This window comes from Haemorhous mexicanus, chromosome 12, assembly GCF_027477595.1.
Source record: "Haemorhous mexicanus isolate bHaeMex1 chromosome 12, bHaeMex1.pri, whole genome shotgun sequence".
Classification (NCBI taxonomy): Eukaryota; Metazoa; Chordata; class Aves; order Passeriformes; family Fringillidae; genus Haemorhous; species Haemorhous mexicanus.
The window spans coordinates 14572776-14595690 of NC_082352.1; the positions used below are offsets into that span (position 1 = coordinate 14572776).

At 43.0% G+C, this 22915-nt stretch overlaps 1 protein-coding gene across 1 annotated transcript; it reads right to left on the bottom strand.

The window, feature by feature from the left end:
- Window positions 1–28: 28 nt before the first annotated feature.
- On the bottom strand, window positions 29–19036 carry BBS2 (Bardet-Biedl syndrome 2). Its single transcript, XM_059857184.1, has 17 exons — window positions 18829–19036; window positions 17246–17473; window positions 16736–16861; window positions 16399–16461; window positions 13845–13922; window positions 11575–11679; window positions 10635–10721; window positions 8740–8875; window positions 6742–6881; window positions 5812–5956; window positions 5066–5237; window positions 3907–4036; window positions 3176–3307; window positions 2529–2666; window positions 1972–2084; window positions 1110–1258; window positions 29–450 (listed from the first exon to the last, which is right to left on the bottom strand). The coding sequence occupies exons 1-17, from the start codon at window positions 18943–18945 to the stop codon at window positions 344–346; spliced, it is 2166 nt and encodes a 721-aa protein (XP_059713167.1). The 5' UTR covers window positions 18946–19036; the 3' UTR covers window positions 29–343.
- Window positions 19037–22915: the final 3879 nt, after the last annotated feature.

The following is a 22915-nucleotide window of genomic DNA, read 5'->3' on the forward strand; positions in this document are numbered from 1 at the left end:
CTCCCCAACTAAATCAGAACAAAATCAGTCAAGTCAGTCTATATTTTAATGGAAAAGACCAATGCCTTAACTACAAAATATATTTAAATACATAAATAAATTACTGTAATAAAAAATAACTGAACTTCTGTCTTACATAAATACCACAGCTGCACTTAAACTCTGATGCTCTCTTCATGGAGTTTTGGTCTGTGTAATATTTCTCACCTGACAACTTAACTACAGCAATACCATTGTAATTACTTCACCCTACAGTGCAGTAGGGGTCTGAATTAACTGCTTGTCACCCATTATCTGCTCAGTGCATGGAATCACTGCCTCTGCACAGCTGCTGTTCCTCTCTCTAAGAAGAAGCTGTTCCCACACGCATTATCCTGAACAGCGTGTTGAAGTTGTTGCTTCTTATTGCATCCCGACAAGCACTGATCACTTGTGTTTTAGGTTTGCCAACTGAAAGGAGGAAAAAGAAGGAAAAGAAAGGGAAAAAACCTCAGTTTCAGATAAGAAACTGGTAAATATACTTATTTGATCCAGGCTGAAAATTTTGGGGTTTCTTTCGAATGCTTTTTTAACACATGATGAATCACCACCTTTTTTCTAGTACATAAATAAAATCCTCTCTTTAAAGAAGAATCCCCTGTAGCTCTGTTTTATGAGAGTTTGTTGGAAGGGGAATGCTACAAACATACAAAGAAGTACCTCCCTCACCGAAGACCTACAGGACTAATAATGCAGATAAAACAGTCCTGCTTCATTTAGTAGTTGCTTTTTTTTAAAGCAGAATTATAAACTAAGAACTGAAGTAATTCTAAAAACATTTTTAAAGTAGTATGTTCAACAAAACTATAAATTTCTGCCTCATTCATAAATGTGGAAATTATTTCAAATTGCTCTTTACAGAACTGTGATCCCAGATTATATGGGGCACTCACAGTTTACTGTCACACATAATTGGCTATGACTAAAGAATGAAAGATGACTTCTACTAACTGAGTTTCAGGCCAAAAAGCCTGAAGTCACTTAACCAACCCAGGTGACCTCTGGGACATATCTTATGTACCTCTCTGGGGGTCTGAGACTCCCCACTGCTTTCAAAAACACAGACTTACCACGTAACCGCCCAGCCCTTTGGATTGCCTGATTCACAGCTTTCAGATTGTTCAACAGCTCTGTGTGATTGTTGCAACGAATTTTGTATTGATTTATTAAATCTCTGTTCAGGTCATACAGCTCGCAGTACCGTGTCTTCATGTTTTTCCTGGGGAACAATCAGTCCAGTTATTTGCATCTCTGAGGATAAGAAAGTCATTCCTGGTTTGTCAATATAAAGATGTAGCAATACATGGTTATGTTGGCTGCCATAGTCACCTGCATGTCTGCCAGCTACAAGACAACAGACTTTTCTAGATATGTTGGCAATACTCATTCTTGTACTAAAAAAACCTGAATGGCCTATTTTTGCAGTTACTTAATCCAGCAAGGCGAAGTGGAGGCACCACTTTCCCCAGTGGAAGTACCACTGCCCTGCAGTAGCTTGGGCCTCTTTAGTGCTGCTCTTCAGAGTAAAGCTTGAAATTAGCAGAAAACAGAAAATCACTGTGAAAACCTGACACCAAACATTTCTTTCTTGCTGTTCTCAAAATTTCACACACCACAGATAGCTTTTCCTGCCTTCTTCCGTCAATATATCTTTTCTAACATATCTCACCATCTTGAAGTAGATTCAAGCTGCTATACACTAAGCTCCTACCCTTGCCCTCTTGCCTTCCCCTGACTGGTTTTCTACCTAATGAACACGACATATTTCAAGGAGACCTCACAGTGAGACCATCAAAGGTACAATTCTACATCAAAAATTGTAACTAGGCAATCTCGTATCACACTGATGTTTTTCTGTGCCCTTTTCTTCCTGAAAAGCAAAGACTAGCCATTCTAAAGCCCAAACACACAAACCAGGAAGCAACTGCTCACATGTCTCCCAGGAGCCGGGCATCTTCCGCCTGAACCAGCATGCTGCGGATGAGGTTGGAGTGTTCAGCCATGTCAGCAGTGAGCCTCTGATTCACTGCATGATGCTCATCCACCTGTCCAGGGAAACAACTCGTGAGCAAGGGTCCTTGGTGCCCTGGGCACACAGGTGTCAGGCTAAACCTCAGCCCAGGGCAATAGGAAATAATATCCCAACCCAACCAACCAGCATCCCTGACACTGTTCTCTATCCCCTCACTCCCCACTGGCCCCAGAAAGGGTGAGCAGACTGAGATACACATCTCACATGCTGACCCAAAACCAGAGCTCAGTCTCCCAGACAACATATTTACTTTATCCTAAACAACTAACTGATGGGACCAAGGGCCTGTTCTACAGAACAAAAACAGACAGAAAGTTGAGTGTCCCACAGAATACACAGCAGCCATTTTTTTGTGGGCTGATTTCCACAAAAAAGGTAAATTAGTTTAGAGATCCTCTCATAAAAAAAACTAGTGACTGTTTATCTGCCTACTCAGAGATGTCCAAAGCCTCCTCACCTTCACCAATATTTTCCGCAGCTCCTCAAAGTAGGCAGGAAAATCTGCTTCCACCTGCAAATCCTCAATGGCCAGGAAAGAGGCCATTGACTGAATAATGTCACCAGCTAAATCAATATCATCTGTGTTGATAGAAATCTGTCAGAAAGAAAAGAAAGCACTTTAGCACTCTTCCATACCAGAACATCTGAAACTGCCCAGCAGTATTGCCTAACAACAGTTACCCACAATCAAAGCAGGTTCTTTCATCAAAAGGGCTTGGGCAAGCTCTACAGCTTTCAGTAGACAAGAACACACTGATTTCAAAGGGGCTTTTATTCGGGTTTGGGATAGAGAGGCATCTGTGCACACAGGACCAGTTACAGGCAAACTTTGTTCCTCACATTATGGCTCCCTGAAACCATTCTGTGAGATAATAATTTGTCTCCTTCCTACAGATCCTCAGGCTAAGCAGTTTGCTTCAGTAACAGGCCCTGGAATTTTACCCACCGATAGTAAACAGACACAGAAGTTTCCAAAAGCATGAGTACTTTCTCTGCCTGTTTAGTCATCCTTCACTTTTACTGCCTCCCACTGGCAGTATGGGTATACTGGTTTTACTGGAATATCATTGAAGGGCTGCTCCCCTTGTCCAGGGAGGTACTCACCTCTCCACCAGGCTTGATTCTGATGCAGAGCTGACCTGCATTACGAAGGGAAGTGAAGCAAACCTGAAAGGGAGCACTCTGGAACTCTGCATCCTCTGGCAGCAAGAAGCTCTGATTCAGCCACATAACGATCTTGCAAAAATAAAATTAAGAGCATCAGCCATCCCTTGTGTGTAAAGCCTGGGGAACCAGACAATTTCCCTGCAAATAATGTGCACCAGAACACTCTGTTCAGGGTACCATGGAAATTTCATTTACTAAATTTCATCCCAAAACTCCATGTCATGAACTTCTTAGAATAAGGACAATTGAATCCTGCACCAAAGCTGAATATTCCTAAAATAATCAAATCCAACAATCAGAGTCTGCTATGAAACCGAGCCACTACCTGAGCACTGTGCTGCCTTTTTCCTGTTCTCTGCTCATTTACAAAATTCAACACTCACTATAGGTCTCCTGCTATCAGCAGGCACACAGCAAACAAGATAATATCTGAAACATCCTCTGATCTCAGGCCTTTAGTTCCAGCAGGAATTCCTGATGCTTGGAGTGCCTCAACTGAGTCATCTTTTAAAGACAGAAAAAAGCAGGGTTGACTTGAAATACACAGACTCCAAAGGCCAGTAGTGCAGTTCACTGCATAATTTCTCCTTTCTATTGGGAATCTCAAGCTGATTGCAAACCCTCCATCTATGCAAGACTTGAAACCAGGAAGAAGAGCAGAAACTCACCCTTTGTGGCCTCTCATTCATGGTACAGTTAACAAAGCTCAGGGGCTCTGTGGCCGAGTCTGGGCTGCTCAGGGCATACATGGAAAAGCGGGGAAGCTGTCTTGTCAACTCAAATACGTGGAACTGTGTGCTGGAAGCAGCCCAACAGAAAAACAGAATTAATAACATAGCAGGGATTCACCTATTCCAATGGTTCTTTTTTAGCTGGGGATTAACATCCACTGTTTTCAGTTACATAATCAGCTGCTTACTGCTTCCCCGGAAGAAACACTGAAACTTGGAAATTCCAGGCTTATCATGAGATTGTATGATTCCTCTCCATTGCTGTCATTTTCAATAATCCTTCCACTGAAGTATACTCTCTAGGCTAATACATTTACAATTTTACAATATGATTGCGTATTTTCTTCACAAGGTCAGTGAAGTCTTATTAAAAGCAATAATAAAGGCAACTAGAGAAAACAGAAAGGGAATTCAGTCCCATACAGTCTTTCTGCAGTGGGTGGCTAGCTCTCAAAATATGCCTCCCTATTCAGGGAAAGAATGCTGCCTCCTCCTCAGGCACCAACAGCTCTGGCAGACGTGAGCAGGAAGAAAGCTGTTTTCAAGGGTATATGAAGAGACATTTTATTTCCTATGGAGAAATTTCTATGGGAGACTGGAAAAATGTTGTATTGAAATCAAGCATGTGTTACTTTCTATTTGCCCTGAAGCCAAATGGGTTCAGAGTTACTTTATAGCTTGAGAGACAAAGCTGTATCTCCAGGCTTGCTCAAGTACTCCATCTAGAGCAGCCACCACCCAGGGCCCAGCCCCTTAGGGATGACAGGATAAGAGTCTCTGCATTTGTTGATTCCCTCCACACACCCACAGTAAAACATCTCCTGGAAAAATATGCATTCCTTCCCTAAAAGAAGAACCAGAACACAACAGACCACAGTGATTCCAGAGCATTTAGACTTTGTCTGGAAAAGAACTCAGTGCCACAGGTGCATCAGTGCTTTTAAGAAAGCATCCCAGCTCTCCTTTCATTAAGACAGAGAAATAGGGCACCCAGGAATTAACGGTGCACTTCCCATGGGACAAGCATGAAACCACATTATTGCTGTTTCCTGGTCCCACAGTTTGGAGACCAGCAGAGATCACACCATAAACTCACCTGTTTTGGTAACCCACAAAGGCTTTGATGTGCAAATCCACAGGGACATCTTTGGGTGGAGTTAGGGGAACACGAACACATCCTGAGAGGTTCTGGAGACTGGGGTGGACCACATGGCTCTCTCCTTCAAATATGCCCTCAGCAAAGATCAGCACAGCACGGATGATTGTGTCTTAGCAACAGGAAGAAAAAGCAGTTCCCAAATTAAAAGCTGTCCTCTGGCAACAAACCACCACTGTTTTCAAAATTAAGCATGTTCAACTCCTTCCATCACTCCTCTGAATTGTTAAAATATCCCAGGTGACCAGGACTACTGGACTTGACTGCATCCTCAGCATGCCTGGTGCAAGGTGAATTTGCTGTCTTGGGGTAATTCCAGTTTTGCATGTAAAGCCAGCTGAGATCCAGCTGCATTCATGCAACACCCTCACTAATGCAGCTGTGGGTTGGTGTTTACAATCAACACAAGAAGCGCTGCAGGGATTACCAAGGCTGGTTTCATCCAAGTTATATGTTAATTGCCTCAGAAAATAACACATAATAAGAAACAAATTCCATCAAACTCCTCTCCCCTAAGACCCATCCAAGGAACAAAGCTCGATTCAAAACTCTGTGAAAGGAAAGAAACCACAAAAGGGACATTACAGACAATAAAGGGGAGACATTCAAATCACCAGCTAAATATAACTAAAAATTTGCATCAATTTACATGAAGTGAATATCAATGGTTGCAGGTTACCACTCACCATTTGTGGTGGAAATACACAGCTCCACATGGGCAGACTGGCTGTCAGAGCCCAGATTAACTGAGAGGGCTGTCTGGAGCTGGGTGTTTGCTGGAATCACACCTCTCTGCCCATCAGCTTCCTTCAACTGAGTGGTCAATTCAGCCTGTTACAAAACACATACCACCCATCAGTATCAGAATTTCAAGATTTTCATTCAAAAAACCTAGAAAACATACACACAAGTCAGTTCTCTTTTCTTTTAGAGGAAGGTTGCATTACAGCAATTCCCAGACACTTCCAACTAGCTATGAGTGGTGGCTGGATTAGACATGGAGCTGTGGACACTTGGGCTACAATATGTTTGAGTGCTTCACTGTGGATGGACCAGCTCTGTGTGAAAACCATTACTCAAAAACCACTTCACATACATCAATTTTAAACACAATCTTACAGAATTCCAAGCTTCTGCCATGGTGGTCAGTTGCTGTTCAAAGATGAGTTTGGTCTTTCTTCAGACTATTTTTTGACATGTTCACCATCAAGCCACAAGTGTGATTTCTACATCCTGGCAGTGCTCTCTGCCCTCACCCAGTGACCTGAACCTCTCACACAATGCCCTCTGACTCCCAAGATGGCTTATGACTGAAAACTACAACTTTCAGTCATAAGCCAAAGCACAAGGCTGAAGGGAATCCAGTTCTAAGCACAACTGCTCTGGCAAGAGGAAGAAGCAAAGAAAGCATTATTAAAATACAAAAAGCAAGTTCTGGACTTGCACAGGGAGCAAGCCAAATGCAGAGGCAGGAGCCCCCAGCAGACAATCTCACTGCATCCTGACAAGCTACAGCTCTGACTTGTCTGGACTGCCCCACAACCGCTGCCCAGATTACTCTGGATTTATACCAACACCAAGGTGTGTTTTGGCCCTACACATTATTTAAGCAGTACCTTTGCATTTTCCTCATAATTTTTCAATTCCAGCAGAAGATTTTGTTTCTTTTGACTAAGTTCTCGGATAAGATCCTGCTCAGCACTTGTATCCATTAGGTTCCCTTTCATTTCCTCCCCTCCTGGCAGATAGCCTCGGACTGTATGAAAACAAAACATAGCCCATTTCAGCAAGTTTCTGTTACATTACTCCCTTGTAATGTACACACCTCTGCAGTTCTGGTCTTCAGCTAGTACTATTCAGCTGAAAACCTGAGCACTGATTTAGACCCACAGTCTCTCACTTTCTTGGTGACTGAGGCAAGAGAACCACATATTAAAAAAAAAAAAAAAAAAAAAGGTGAATTTCTGACCTGTCTTTAAGCTGTACTCACCTGACCAGACAAGTGCAGCACCCAGTCCTTTTACAAGAGGATTCCCACTGCAATCATTCTTTAAGGTGCTTAGGCAAGTTTACAATTATGCAAAATTAATAAAATGTGTACCTGGATTTCTAGAGCTGGTCAGAGGAGTAGCTGCTGTCTGGAAGTGGCTTTAAGTCACTGTTAATCAGCCAGTACACAAAATTTACCCACATTAGCTCTTCCCCAAATCAAGGGATACTTCACTTCAAGGGGTAAGACTTGTTTCCCAGTAGCCCAGTGGAGCACAGAGTTATGGAAATACCTCTGTCAGTGGAGACAGAGGACCTGAACAAGTGATGAGACAACTTTCATTTTACACTAAGGCTGTGCACCCTGACTGCAGCTCTGACAATGAAAGCCGGGGACAAAAATCTTTTACCTGGGAAGAACATGCTGCCTGACTGCAAATGACTGCTGCCCTCTAAAAAGTTGCATGGCATGGAACTTGAAATCATTCAGCTTGCACACTGCCCTCCAATGAAAGGGCACACTTTATTATTTCTGACTGAATCATTCATTTAAAATGAGAACAAGACAAAAACCACTGCAACACAGGAGAACACCTCATGTGAAAGGATGCTGGTTCCAAATAGAACTCTAATAACACTCTCTATATAGCCCCAGCCACACTAATTACTAAGGCCTGAAGGGATCCTCATCACGCAAGGCTTGTCTACAATGGACACATCAGAAAAGGATAATCATGTTCATGATACCAACCTACACAACTCTGCTAGGACAAGGCTCCCCAGAACTGCTTACAATGCTCCCCTTCCATAAGCTTGGGAAAAAGGTTTATAAGCTGAAGCCCAAATGCAGCAAATCCCCACAGCCTGTGATTAAGACAGTCAGCAAAACACACTGCTATTTAACAAGGACAGGCTTTTGTTTCAAATGGGTTGTGCCAGACCTGCTTGTCTCAGGCCACTGACGCCAAGGAGTCGGATAATCACACCAGTGTCTTTCCTGGAGCCATCCCTGTACATTCATACTGAGCTTATTTAAATCATCTGTGATCATATTTATTTCCACTCACAATAACGAGGTCTGACTTCTTGAATGCATGGTGGGATAAATCCACCACTTCTCCAGTCTTAGGATAGCATTTTCCAGGAAACAAAGCACTGTTAACATCTAAAATTTTTAATATAAAAACTCTTCATCTGCAGAAGAAAACCAAAACACACACACACCTTAGTTCTTTAAACACCTTTACCTACTGTAAAGTGGCCAAAGAATTATAACACAGAAAAAAGATTTCCTGTACATACATCTATTATAATGTAGCCTGAAGAACCAGAGTCTGTACTGAATATCATTATCTTTGCATTAGGATGGGGTTTCTTCCATTAGACAAATGAATTTTGATGGTTTCTTGGATCATAATGAAACACATGCTGATTCTCACAGAAAAGGCAATATACAAAATCCTGTTTGCAGATAGCGTAACTCAAAATTCCCTTAACTGCACATAAAGCAAAGGGAACTTGGCACACAAAACGTTGGAACCAGAACAATGTTTAGCTAATCTGAGATGATGCGATGTGCCTGATATGGCTGTGTATTACATTAATATCATTAACAATGCTTTTACCTTCACCATCAATTGAGCAGCAGATTAGCTGGGTGCTCCCATCCATTCTGTAATCCCCCTCCACCAGTCCTGCAATTGAGGAAGCAAAGTTGTCCTTAAAGATGACCTCCCCAGTCCGGTCACTGCGTGCATCAACCTGGAAAAACAAAAAGTTCCAAGCCTCAGCATGAAGAGAAAAGCCAGCTCTAAATGCCATACTCTCAGCTGTTAACTGAAAGCCAGCTCTGCTCACAGAACTGCAGGGGAAGTTGCAGCTCTACTCATCCAAGCACCACACATGAAAAAAGTACTATCAAGAAATGATCTCTAGGAAGACTCTAGAAGGAGCACATTCTCTTCAGAGGTGCTTCCCTAAGTTACAAAACTAAAAAAGGAAGGAAATAATAGGAACTTCAAATCTGCACTGGAAAGGTTATGCACATATGCTGCAGCAATGATGGGACTAAACCAGAAATAACTTTAATGCAATATTTACAACCTCTCCTCTCAACTGCAGCCCTTGTGTGGTGAATTATTTTTATACACAAATACCACAACCTTCAATTATCTTTCATTTGATAAGAAGGGTGAGCTGGGCTCAGTTCCATGCACCATGTAATTTCCAAAGCACAGGTCACAGCATTACTCTTTCTAGGAGTTATGGACTGTTTCAGACCAACAAATTGGGTAGAGGCTACCAGTGGAAAAGAACAGGAGCAAAGCAAGGAGAGGTTCTCTGTCACTGTGGAGCTCAGTAAAGAAAGATGCAGGGCACACATTTATGGAGCAAAGAGGAAAGATCCTGGTTTATTCACCCATCTCTTTATATAGTTTTTAAAGAACATCCCCTGTCTAGCCCCAACTGGGCAGCAACAAGTTCTTACCCTGTATTGATTGGTCACTCAATCCACTGGTGTGTACATGCAGAACGAATTGTTTGTGACATACAGTTTTCATTTTCCTGCCTAATGGTGTAAAAACAGTTTATACAGGTGGCTAGAGTTTTTCAGAGTCCTAGAGTTCTTTCTCAGGGAAAGCAGGTTGTTTTCTACAATCCTAGAGTTCTTTTTCAAGGAAAACAAGTTGTTTTTCACTGCTGCAGGACTCTGTTCTCATGAAGAGCTGTCAGCTTTCTCACGGATTCTGTCAGCTGGAGTCAGGATTCAGTTTGAAAGGCCTCTGGCCTGCTGTTTCACCACCACAGCTCTCTCTTTGACAATGTTACACATCTAATCCAATGTAAGTTACAACACATCAGGGCTCCAGACTGCCAGCTTGATATGAAGTTATTAAAGTGCCGCAGGCTAATGACAGTAATAAGAGGTGTGAAGAAAAAAGCACAGCTTTACAGAAAAACCTGGCAAGCTGCATCCAGGAGAGATGTGGCAGTTAAAACAGTCATTTCTGGCAAAGGGGAATACCAAGGAACAGGCTTAAAAGACTAAAACTGAGATGTATAGAATGCCTCTACATAAAATGAAATAATGCTTGATTAATCCTGCCACAGTCAAGACTGACGCTGCTCTCCTGTTACATAACTGCTTTGTCTTCCCTGTGGTTTGGGAACATTCAGAACACACAGCAGAGAATTATTCACGTGTCCTCAAGACACACCTGAATAGAGACACTCAAGAACTCTAGCATGTGGCATATGATCTCTGCTGCCATGGAAACAACTTGCCACACCTTAGCAATTGACTCTGAGCTAAGCAGGGGAAGCAGCTTTTCTCTGATCTTGCATTTGGCACCAGACTCACAAGACAAACTAGGTTTATTGCAATAAATCTGCAGTGTTCAGGTTTCTAAGTCTAAGTCTTGTTCATTTTTTGGTTGTTGTTCAACAGATAACTTAACAGCCTTGTTCAAACACAGCCCCCATATGTACAGCTCCTCATTTTCCCCCTGTATAAACTCACCTTCCCATTAGACCAGCCAGTGATCAACTCACACACTCCATCAGAGTTCAGGTCAAATGCATGTATGCTCATTGCTTGGTTTTTTGACTGAGGGCAGAAAAGAAAGAACAAATTAAATACAGGTATGTTCTCTAAACTTCACATGGTTGCCACTTGCAAAACACTGGACTATGAGACTACAGAAAGTACAGAAAGGACTATAACTATGCCTCTTAACAGGAAGTTTCAGCATCAATAAGGTCACAGATACATGTGACATCTTAGCCCTTGCACTACTAATCTAGTACACTGCTTTTGAAGAACCTGAAAGTTCCTTTAAATACATTTCCATCCAAGCAGATAATTAGAACTCACAGAAACAAAGTGTACAAAACCAAATCCTCTAAGAATAAGGTATCAGGGCCTCAACACAGTCATAAAATTAGACTACTGAGGACAACCATGAGCCTCTTCCTGCCATCTCTCAAGGAATCTTCTTATTACTATTATTGTTCTGTGTTATATTAAGAATATCAAAATGAGCATCAGGAAAGGATCTTGTCAAACTGATTTGCTGGAGCAGGAAATTGCTATTGATGAGAAAAATTAACCTTGAATATAGACAACACAAGATTTCAGCTTCTGAAAAAGTTTATTGATTCAACCAGAGGATTTTATAACTCAAACTCAAATGTCTCTTGCTAAGCTGAAGAATCACTAGCTGTATGTTTGTATCCCTGTTGTTTAAACCACCACCAACAGCCCAAAATGACTGCAGGAACTGACCTGGTATTTTATATGAACCTATAAAAACAGGAAGATTTTGTAAGAACAAAATGACATTAAGTTCTCTGCTCAGTAAAGTTCACCTAAGGGTAACATCAGAATGACCTGGAATTAGATACCAAGTCTCCAGGCAGCCTTCGAGCTTCCAGTGATGATGCTCCAACAATGGACTAACCTTAATCCTCCAGTAGCGCGCTGCCTTGTTGTAAACTCCCACGGTGCCATTGGCCAGAGCGTAGCCAAAGCGACTGCCATACATGGGGCTAAGGGCAGTGATGGTCTGCAGGGGAAAGGAGGGAGAGAGAGGACATGGGACTGAGAACTTGTGCAACTTCAACTAACAGGGAACAGGCTATAGATCTGTCATTTGAGTCCTACATTTCCCAAGGGGTAAGTAAGTCTGTTGTAGGAAGCACTGAGTACTGAAGTAACAACTTTTAAGAAAGTCTGAAATCACTGAAGGCCTTGGAGGATTTCCTCACACAAGCTGTATTTCCAGTGTTAGGACACACTTCAGCAAGGATTGCAGAACTGCCCTCAAACTGTGTACTTTGAGCAGCTATTTCCTACCACAGACAGCAAAACAACTGGTCATAGGATTCTTGTGGTCATCAGGGCTAACACACTATCATTGAGAAACTTTACACAATATTCCTTAAGCTTAAGGAGCTTATGATGCCAAAGGTTCAACTTGCCTGGGTTAGGAAAGCCCCAGAGATGTTACTGGTAGAAAATCTTTGCCCAATACTAGTAAGATAAAAATGAAAAACTGCCACAGTTGGACTTCTTTGGAACACAACTTCTTTGGAACCAGGCTAGGTGTCCTACCTGAATAAGCTCTGGAGAAAGACCTGAGAGTCATAACTTGGCCTGTTTCTCACTCCTTTTAAAACCCATTCCTCATTGAGCTAAGGTTCTCAGGGCTTGGAAATGCAGGTTTTTCCACACACTGAGACTAGAGATTTTAATGTCAGGAGCAACAATTGCAATCATCTGTCTGGTCTTCTGTACAACGTAGCACAGGAGACTTCCTTCAATTAAATTCTCCCCCAAAATTTTATCTAAACTCATCTGACTGTGCCCCTTGGATGTTTTACCACAAAACTTTGTTTCCAAACCCTTTATTCCTTCCTCTCACAGTCTTCTGCGGAGTCTTTCCTAAGTATCAAACTAAATTACAAGCACCCAGTAAGGACAGAAGACCATAGCAACAGTCAGAAACTCAAAGGTAACAATAAACCCAAATTTATTCTCCGTTTATAAGAATCACAACAGTCTACAGCTTCAGTTTCACCAAAGTGATTAAACACAGAAAATGAAAACTACCCAAGACTTCCAAACCAAACATAATGTACAAAGACACTGTTCCCTGAATTTACCTTCTAAAAAGAAAGGTTTAGGTTCTGCTGGGTCCTTTTATGTTAGAACAGCAGAATCATAACAGGCCTCCTATGACTGCAGGTATAAACTTAAACAATTTTACTGAGGATCTGGAAATAAATCACACTTGAGAGTGACAGACCTTTAGCATCTCTTTAACTACAAATATCTAATGGCCAGACTAGCCACTGCACAGAGAGCAAGACATATTACAGGCCCAGTTCTAATTGTAGTGATAGCAACAACCTCCTTTTCCAGAACAGTACCTGGCTTTGTCTTTTATAGCTCTTCTTAAGTGCTTTATTAGCTAAGCCTTTTAGTCCCATCTTGGGCAGCAGGGAGGCCTCAGATCTTAAAGGACAAAGGTCTGTGACCTGACTCTACCTTGGGTCCAGAAGGGCTGTGAGAGGACTAAGAACACTTCTAAACGCAGTGATAAAGAATATTTTACTCCCTTCCTAGAAACCAAAATCAGTGGGCATCTTCTCTCAGTTCTTAAGCTAAACAGCAACTCCTACAGCTACTCCTATCCCTCTGTAAACATATCTGCCCCCACACCTTACTTTAGTCACCACAGCTCTTTTTACATAGCCAGTATGTTACTCCAATTGCAACATAATCTTCCAGTTTTGCCTGGGCATCCTCCTTCTACCCTGCCATGCACTGTCTGGATATACACACAGGGACAAGTTACATCATCATGACTGCATCAAAAACATTTGAGGAAAACTGCAGAAGACATCCTTTTACTCAGAGGACACTAAGAGCTTCAATCACAATCCAGCAACCTTAATCACCCTTGCACAGGCTCCTGACTGTCAGCCAAGAATAGTCATTTTTCTCAGTGGGGTGACAGATTTATAAATAAACAAAGCAAAAGCCCCCTTAATAATGAAAGACATTATTAAACTCAAACTTTCACTCTGTTCTAGCAGAGTAGATACTGTGCCAAATAGTTAAGTAATTACTTAACTACACAATAAATCTGATCAGAGAAGCTTTAGAGTACACAACACCTTCAGCTCTGTCAGCAACTATAATAAACATTAGCCAGAAATAATTTACCTCTGTCTCTGACATTTCTGCCACAATCTCATCCTCTTTAAATACGCGGATGTCAAAATCTTCAGAGCCAACAAGAAGCTGAAAAAAAAATAGTGCTCCTTAAAAATAATTATTCAAGCTAAGGAAGCAAGCACCAGGATCCAGAGGACAAATTAACACTTTAAGTACAGCAATGAAGAGGTTTTAACAGATCCATGACACGTTGGCAAGTGTTGCACTGAAGATCCCTCATTTTAAAAAAACCAAACAAGCATACACCAAAAACCCTAAGACAAACAAACAACCAACCCCAATGAATCAAAGTATCAATCATCTCTGCTTCTCCAACCTAAGTGGTGGCTGCCACTATTGCCAAGTAGAAGTAAAATCAGCTTTGTCTTGATGTAAATGATTATACCAATAAGCATTTAATTGGGTTTTCTGCATCCTCACTCCTTTATATTTCCTACATTTTAGTTCTTTTCCTGTTTCCTAGTTCACCAGGTAGAAGGCATTAACTGGAAAGGAGCCCAGTGGAAAAGTTCATACTGAAGATCATGATAATTGTCGGGTTCTATTTTGCAAATTGAGAAACCAAGGAACAGATCTGCTCAGTGCCTTGTCCACAAAGTCATCCATCAAATCAATGAAAAACAGAATTACAAATCCAAGTCTAAAACCTGGTAGTACTTTTCCCCACTGAAACCCATGAGCCTTTCATCTTTACTTGGCAAAAGAGATACAAATCCATAACAAACTTGGATTTTTAAAAATATTAAAGGCTTTTTTTCTTCCCAAGTAAAGATGCTTCATATTATGTCAACCTAAATCATACCAAGCTAAGTCTACTGCAACTATTGAAATTATTTGTAACAATTAACATATTTAAGAAGCACAGATTTCTTGACGAAGTTGCAACCACCAGCAAAAGGCAACCAGATAAAAGCACACAATTCTGAAACAATTACTGGTGATGCTGTGTTTTCCAGGGGTGCCTAGATTTTTTTTGTTAGTTTGATTCACCCTGTCTACCTCAGTGACTTCCATTCCACTGGACAAAAATTTGAAAGAGCAAGTCAAAGTTCTGCTCCCCAAGTCTTCTGCCAGATGGCAGAAGGCAACCTTCATCAATCCAAAAATCCTGAGGAAGGCAGTGACAAGTTAGTTCTGTTAGCTACTAAAAGTATATTCATGCAGTTTTTAAAATCAGTAAATTTTAAATGAAAACTTGTTTTTACTGGGGTGGAAAGAACTAAAATGAAGCTCACACAGTCATTTACCAGGTAAGACACATAGTGATAATTTAGGAAGCTTCTTCTTGCATTTTCTCAGAACTTCAGTTTTAAACCAGAGGCAGTTTCACAAAAGCCACAAATAAGTAAAAACCCTTTAAAATCACCTAGATAATTAAGATCAAAAAGAACCCTGAAAACGTCTCAGTAAATTCATGTTGGGGTAACTGGCCCAACAAGTTAGTTAGATATGGTATCCAGCTCTACTCAGCCCAAAGGAGCACCAACTGCCAAGAATGAACTTCTATCAAGCAGAAAAATACAGCACAACCCACTTAAAAGCACAAGTGCAAACCATTTGCAATTAGTGTCATAGACCAGTTTCCTGGTTTCTGAATCCCTAGACACTCTCTCCAGTTTCTATAAGCACCTCTCAGCACATTAAAAGAATACAAAGGGGCGCTGTGCAAAGATTGATTTGAAAACTTGAAACTGTTTCACTTCCTAAAGATACCAATCAAGCAGGGCCTGTATCAGTTTAGTGCTTATAAAAAAATACATGAAAACTGTCAAGGCCCTTTACCCATCACTATTACATAGTCCAATTGGATATTCCAAACAAGGTCTTTTCAGGAAATAAACAAAGAAGCCCACGTAATTATGTTTAAAGTCTTAAGACAAATGGCAAAAGTAAGTATTTTTAGCATAATGATTTAACTTCATATTGATTTGCATCTGGTGTATACTAGAAAGCCATTACTCTTCTTAAAGATTCATATTCAGAAGCACAGTTATTCATTTGGAATGAAGAAACATTTCCAAAAGAGATTGGTGAAATTGTGAATTTGTATGGCAATCTCTTTTAGCCTGTACGATCAGAATGGCAGCTGTTTCCTGTTGTTTGTCCCACATCATTATCAGCAAGATGTGTGTTACAAGTTATTGTCATTTTAAATCAGCAAAGCAAAGAGTATTTCATTTCCCCGCGTCCCTACAGGAAACAGGAGGGCTGGATGTGAAGACAGATTTCTCGATTTTACCAAGTGTAAGTGAAGCTCTTCAAAAGAACAGCTTTCTAAAAGTTCACTTTTATGTGCAAGCTTGCAAGTTCTTTCTCTGAAATTTAAAAAAGTCCATAAGCATATTCAAGAAATACCACTGAAATAGATGCCTTGCCAACTGACGATCACAGACATTTCATTGTATTGCTCCTGGCGTAAAGAAAAATGAGAAACTTTAACTGGTGATGTGAGTCAGTTGTATTTGACAATCTAAGTTTTTTTATAATCATTTCACTACAAGACCACAAGAACAGTTGAATTCATGTGTAAATGGTTACAAACCTCAGTTTTTCCATCATCATCAAAGTCACACAGTGCTAATGAACGAACATTGTCTCCAGTAACCTGCAAAGAGAAGGACAGCATTCAGTGACGGTCACAGCTGTCAGAAGCTGAATTATTTTTATTATCTCAACTGCAAAAGAGCAACTGACACAATCAGTGCTCAAGTAACATCTGAGTGCACTGAATACATGGCCAAAATACAGTTTCAGGCCTGAGATAAATTAAGAACAATCAACAACTAAATTAATAGTTATCATATTTTAAAAAATCAGGATGATTCAGTGCCATTAACAGAATCTTCTAATAACATCAAAACTATAATGCATGGCCTTACTGTCCAAAAACGGTCATTTCCTTCATAATCAAAGCCCTGCAGGGCACAGTTTCCACCAATAATAGCAAGTGGAGGTGAAATATCTCCCAGCTTCCCAAGAACTATTGCATTGGCTCCATCAGAAACCTGCAGAGAAGCATTAAAGGAAAAAGAAACAGGAGACAATAATATATCAGACCACACAAGTGAAGAAGAAAGCATGAAACATTATCACTGTCAGTTTAGCTGAGCTCTGAATGTCTATTATTTTTTTTTTAATTGGTCTTGCTAGGTGATAGGACATATGAATGCAATGTACATCTGTACGTGTGAGTGTAAATTTTAATATATTAATTTTGAAATACTGCAGATATTCTAGAGACAAAACAGTCTGAATATAGCAGTAGGAATAATGCATAGCACAGACACATAATTAGTTGACAAAGTAATGTAAAAACTGTAATCTTTACAATTCAAAGAAACAGAAAATTATGGAGATACTAAAAGAAGCAGACATTTAAATCAACTTGCCTCTCTGTAAAACAAATCTGAGTTGTTGTACACATCGTAAGCCAATAAATTAGTCTGTGTTCCAACCAGAAGACAATCATAACCCAGCTGAGGGTTCAGCACCCCCGAAGTCAGACAAGTGATCCCTTGATTAATGTTCAGAAGAGAAATGTCTGCATCTTGGTTACTTTGCACCATTCGGTTTGTGTTTATTCTCTGTCCTCGGGCATGAGGATTGTGAATAAAAACCTGTAAAAACAAAGATATAAATATTTATACAACACATGCATCTGTTTGTATACAAACAGTAAAGACTATTGTTTGGATAACAACTGTGATGGGGAAAAAGGCATTCACTCAACCTAAATGAGGACAAAAGACTGGGGGTTTTACTGACAATAGTATTTCTCACAGTTATTCTTTAAACTATACTAGAGAAAAGGAAATGGCAGGAAAAACAGTGCTCTGGCCAGAGGAGTTGCAACATAATTGCTTTGTTTGTTTCTGAAAGTGACAACTGACAAGTCTTTGGAGTAAGGCAAAATAGGAAACCAAAGGGAGCAACAACAAACTAAACAAATTACCTCCAGCTGGTAGCAGCATTTGCAAAACATCCCTAAGGTTTAAGACAATTTACCTGGTACATATCTGTAACCTCCATCTGTAGGTGAACAAGATAATTTTAAAAGGATGAATGATAAATATGGTTTTACTTTCACTGACCAATGCTCAGTCACTGTAATTGCCTGGGGCCAAGTCAGAGGCTCAACTGCTGGTTGTGCAGTCTGTCCCTCAGACAAGCCCTTGTTCTATGCTGTTCCTAAACGTGCCAAAATAAAATTAATAATGCTGGGAAACATCACAGATGAATCCTCTTTGTGTTTACAACCTAAGTGCCTCTGTGGGTTTACACTTCAACCTATGCTTTATTAGTCAGGTTGTACTTAATCCTGTTTAGTTTATGTTTCTAACTCAAACAGAGCACACAGGATGCTCTCTGTTCCCGTCAGGCTGTTTGTGCATCACCCACAGAAACCTCAGCCCGTTATCAGCACATAGCTTGGTTTATAACAGTGCCAAGGCTCGCTGCTCTGAGAACTGCAAGATAAAACCCATGGCTTCAAAAAATCCCGCTGTCTGCTAGAAAACGTAATTTTCCGTGGCAGCTTGGGTTTGTAAACTGGTTCAGGCTGGAAGAAGCCACAGAAGTCACCCAGTCCAACCTCCTGCTCCAACAGGGTCCCCCAGAGCGTGTTACTCCAGATTGTGTCTAGACAGCTTTTGAATTTCCCCAGGGCTGGAGACTCCACAGCCTCTCTGGGCACCTCTGCTACTGCTCAATTTCGTCACCTGCTATTAATGTCTGCGAGCTCCCTGCTGCAGTAGAGCGAGGTTTCGAGCATCGCGTCCCCGCGCCCGCACGCAGCTCCAGCGCCCGGGCCGCGGGTCTGCGCAGGGCGAGGGGAAGGAGCCCCCAGCCCCTGCCTCGGCTCAGCCCTGGCAGGGGAGCTGGCGGGGTCAGCGCGGCTTCCGCGGCGGCCGCCGGGGCTGCTCGGCCGGGCCGGGCCGCGCCGCAGCCGCCGAGGCTGCTCCTGCCCCGTTACCTTGCCCGCTTGCGTGGCGGCCGCCAGGCAGGGGTGCGTCCCGTCGTACCGGCCCAGCGCCACCATGCGGGGCAGGATCTTGTGGTTGAGCTTCAGCGTGAACACGGGCACCAACATGATGGGCGAGGGGCGGCGGGGCGGGGCGGGGCACGCCGGGGGAAGCCGGGCTTGGCCGGGCCGCGGGGCTGCCGCGGGACGCGGATCCGCCGGCACCGGCACCGCACGCGCGCACGCGCAGGCGCCGCGTCAGCGGGAGGGGCGCGGCCCGAGGGGCGGCCGCGGGGGGGCGCCGTGGGGCTGGAGCGAGGGGGGGGGGCGTTGATCTGAGGGGGGAGGTCGGGGGGAGCGCGGGCGATGGGGGAGATGGGACCGGGGAGCAGGGCAGAGGGACCGGGGCAATGGGGAAGATGGGACCGGGGAGCAGGGCAGAGGGACCGGGGCAATGGGGGAGATGGGACCGGGGAGCAGGGCAGAGGGACCGGGGCAATGGGGAAGATGGGACCGGGGAGCAGGGCAGAGGGATTGAGGGCGATGGGGGAGATGGGCTAGGACGGAGGGTCAGCTGCAAAGGTCAGGGATGAAGTGAAGTGTAAGACTGGAGAAGGTGGTGTGCACTCACAGAGATACGGGGAGGTGGGGGGTGCAACTGGGGATATCCGAGTGCATCTGGGAGAGCTGGGGTGGGATTGGGGGGCCCAGAGGGCAACTGCAGAGGTCAGAAGAGCTGAGAGGCAGTTTGGGATGCAGGGGCAGCTAGGGAGGTGGGGGTGAGCTGGCTGTGTGGAACTAGGGGAGGCGTTTGTACAGGTCAGGAGAACTGGAGGAGCAACTGGAGGTACTGGGGGCGACTGGGGACAGGAGGATAGAGGCAATTGCCCCCCTGGGCAGCCGCAGTGGCCTCCAAGACTCACATTGCCATCTCAGTCCCAGCTTCTCTGCAGGGTCAGCACCCAGCTGGGGCCAAGGGCTGTCCCCTCTCTGTCCCCAGTGCCCTCACTTCACCCTTTGCTGCCTGCCGGCTGCCACGCACACCCTCACTCACACCTTGCCAGGAGTACCTCCAATTGAGAGATCTCCAAGGCAGTAAAACTCAACCCAGAGTTAAAATGTCCCATGAAGTCAAAATCACAGCTTCAGAACATCATTACTGCTACTCTGTGGGATTGTGCACTGGATCCTACAGCTAATCCAGCCATTGGGGCACGGGGAAGAGATGAGAGAAACAGAGGGCAAACCCTCATAGAGCCACAGTGTAAACACTGATGCTGGTCCCTGTCCTGAAGTGGATTTTGGTATACAGACTCTCATGGATCTCCCTGCAGTGCCCACTCCCTGCCCGGACACAGGCTGGATAGGAAAACCGTGGCTCAAGGTCATGACTTTAGAAATTCTTAAGTTATTTTAGGCTTAAGCAATATTTTAACATGATAACCCTCTTGGTTGCTGTAAATAGACGGTGTTCTCTGACAGTGCCTGAATCCATCAGCTGCACTGAGACATTATAACTTCCATCCCAGCAAGAAGCAGGTTTGGAAGAGGATGCACTGGAAAAACAGCTCTTCCTTCCCTGCAAAGGCCACTGGTTTGAGGCACAGATCCATTTATTTCTAGGAGAGCTGGCAGACACATCTCAGTTGGCATTTCCTTGTGCATTGGCCAAGCCCTGGCCGGCAGCGTTGTCCCTGCCCTGCATGCGAAGGAGGGCTCTAAAAAGCAGCACTCAAGCAGGGATCATGCAATTCTGAATGTGACGACCTCCTTTTCCTCTTCTTTAAATTGTTTTGACCAAGGTTCTCTGGCACCTCTATCAATGTGCCATTATACTTGTGGATAAGGAGGCAGCAATCACGTGCAGCATTTTAAGGAGGGTGTTTTTTCCCTCTGTGGCTCTGTGTGGGGTGAGCGTGGGTGTCAGTGCCAGCCGTGCAGTGGGTCCCCCCTCCCTCCTGCTGGTTTGGGTACCAGAGCACAAAGGCAAAGTGCTGGCGTGAACTCAGGCACGCAATGGGGTGTTGCTCTAGGTCAGCAAACACCGCTGTCCTCACAGGGAAAATCGCAGAATTCTAGAATAGTTTGGCTTGGAAAGGACATTAAAGATCATCCAGTTCCAACCCCCATGCCATGGGCGGGGACAAAATCCCCAGCTCCTCTCCCAGCAATGCTGAGCATTGCTCTTCCAGGCTCTTCAAACCCAACCAAGCAAAATGGGGGGAAAACTGAGCTTACAGACTTTTTAAGCTGGTAAAATTGTAAATAGATGGAAATTTCAACTTCTTGCTAAATATGTATGATTTGAGCTGTAAATATTATTTTGAATCACTAATTATGGTATTGGGTTTGGCACGTCTGCAACACAATTAAATTACAGCTGCCACTTTGAATCAGCTGGCTCTGAAACTCTTAATATTGAAATCGTGGCTTTTAACACTCATTTCCCTTCGTTTGAAAGCCCATCATCTATAAAATTAAATTAAATGTATTTATAAATAAAATAATAAAATATAATAAAATTTATTTACATCCAAAGGTACAGCATCCAGTCCTGAGTCCTGAGCAGTGCTCAGGACAGGGGTCCTTCCCTTTCGCAACCTTTACAAGGGGGGAATCTCATAAAATCTTCACTAAGCCCCTGGGTTTCACTGCTGCACAGACAGGGCCTGCTTTGCAGCCAGGATAAGTATAACTGTAGTTGAGGGATTATTCAGCTTCTTCACTAGAACACAGGTCTTAAAATCCAGCAAGAAATCATCATCATCCTCCTTCCTGGCTACTCTGCACAGGCTTGGCAAGGCAATGCTCTGTGACCAGTGTTTGCTTTTTTCTAGCTTCTACTAACTGTAATTGATATACTATAATAATTTAATATATTATTGTTTAAGCCACTATGATTTAATATAATATGTATTATATAATAAAACATCATATAATAAAATAGAGATATATATGGATATATGTAGATAGATATAGATATAGATAGATACAGATTATGTAATCAAATATGCTTGGCACAGGCTGCTGGCTTTCTAGACAGGTTGCATGGAGAAGTTGGACCTGACAGCACAACTGGTATGAAGATTGTCACACACCCAGAAGCTGTTTCTTTGAAAAGACTTCAAATGTAACCAAAAATTCACTATGCCTTTATCTGCCTGGCAGAGGAACGCTGAGGAGCACTCATATATTGAGTTTGGGAAAATGTTGGCAAAAATAACTATCCCCATCCTTCAAGGAGGGGGATAATATGGCTGGAGGGAGTGGGGAGGGATGAGCAACTCCATCTGCACACTTAAGTACTCCTTAAAATGAAGAATGAGCCTGTCTGCTGGGGCTTTTCTCTTTCACCATCCCAGGTTTGCTGCCCCAGATGGAGCAGCATTTCTCCCCCACCCATCCCATGCCCATTCCTGGGCTGGGAGACATTTTTGGATGGGGATGTAAAGAGCTCTTGTGCCAGATCCTGCCTCTACAGCTACACTGCTCTCGGGGGAGGCAGGATCCGGCACAGCAGCTGCATGAATCATTCCCAAGATAGACAACAAGGATCTCTGGATCTCAGGAGCAGGGTTTAAAGACATCAAGGAAAATATCACATCCTTTTATTTCACACCTTTATACTGAGGGGGCCGATGTTTTCTTTGCAAGCTCAGGCAAGTGTGTACTTGACATCCCAAGGAATTACTCATCCCCTCTACTCTTGGCTTCTAATTAGCAACTAAAGGGGAATATAATAATTAAATATGCCCAAGGTAACGATACTTGGAAACTTTGGGTCACGTTTCAGCCAGGGGAGGCGGCGACTAGTTGGAGCAGGTGAGTTTGAAGTCTGTGGGAACCTGAAAGACACAAAAGGGAAGGAAAGATGTAAGGAAAAAAACAAAACCAAAGAAAAAAAAAAAAAAAAGAAAATCCAAACTGTACACTGGGAAAGCATTAGATTGGTGAATTAAAATGATGTCTAGAGTTAAGGTGATGCTTAAAGCCCATCATGTGGTTGCCAGCAGTGTTGGGCAAAGTAGGGGACACCTGGCAACCCCCTATCCCAGAAGAGCATGCAGGGATGCTGAGCAGCCCCTGACCCACTGATTTT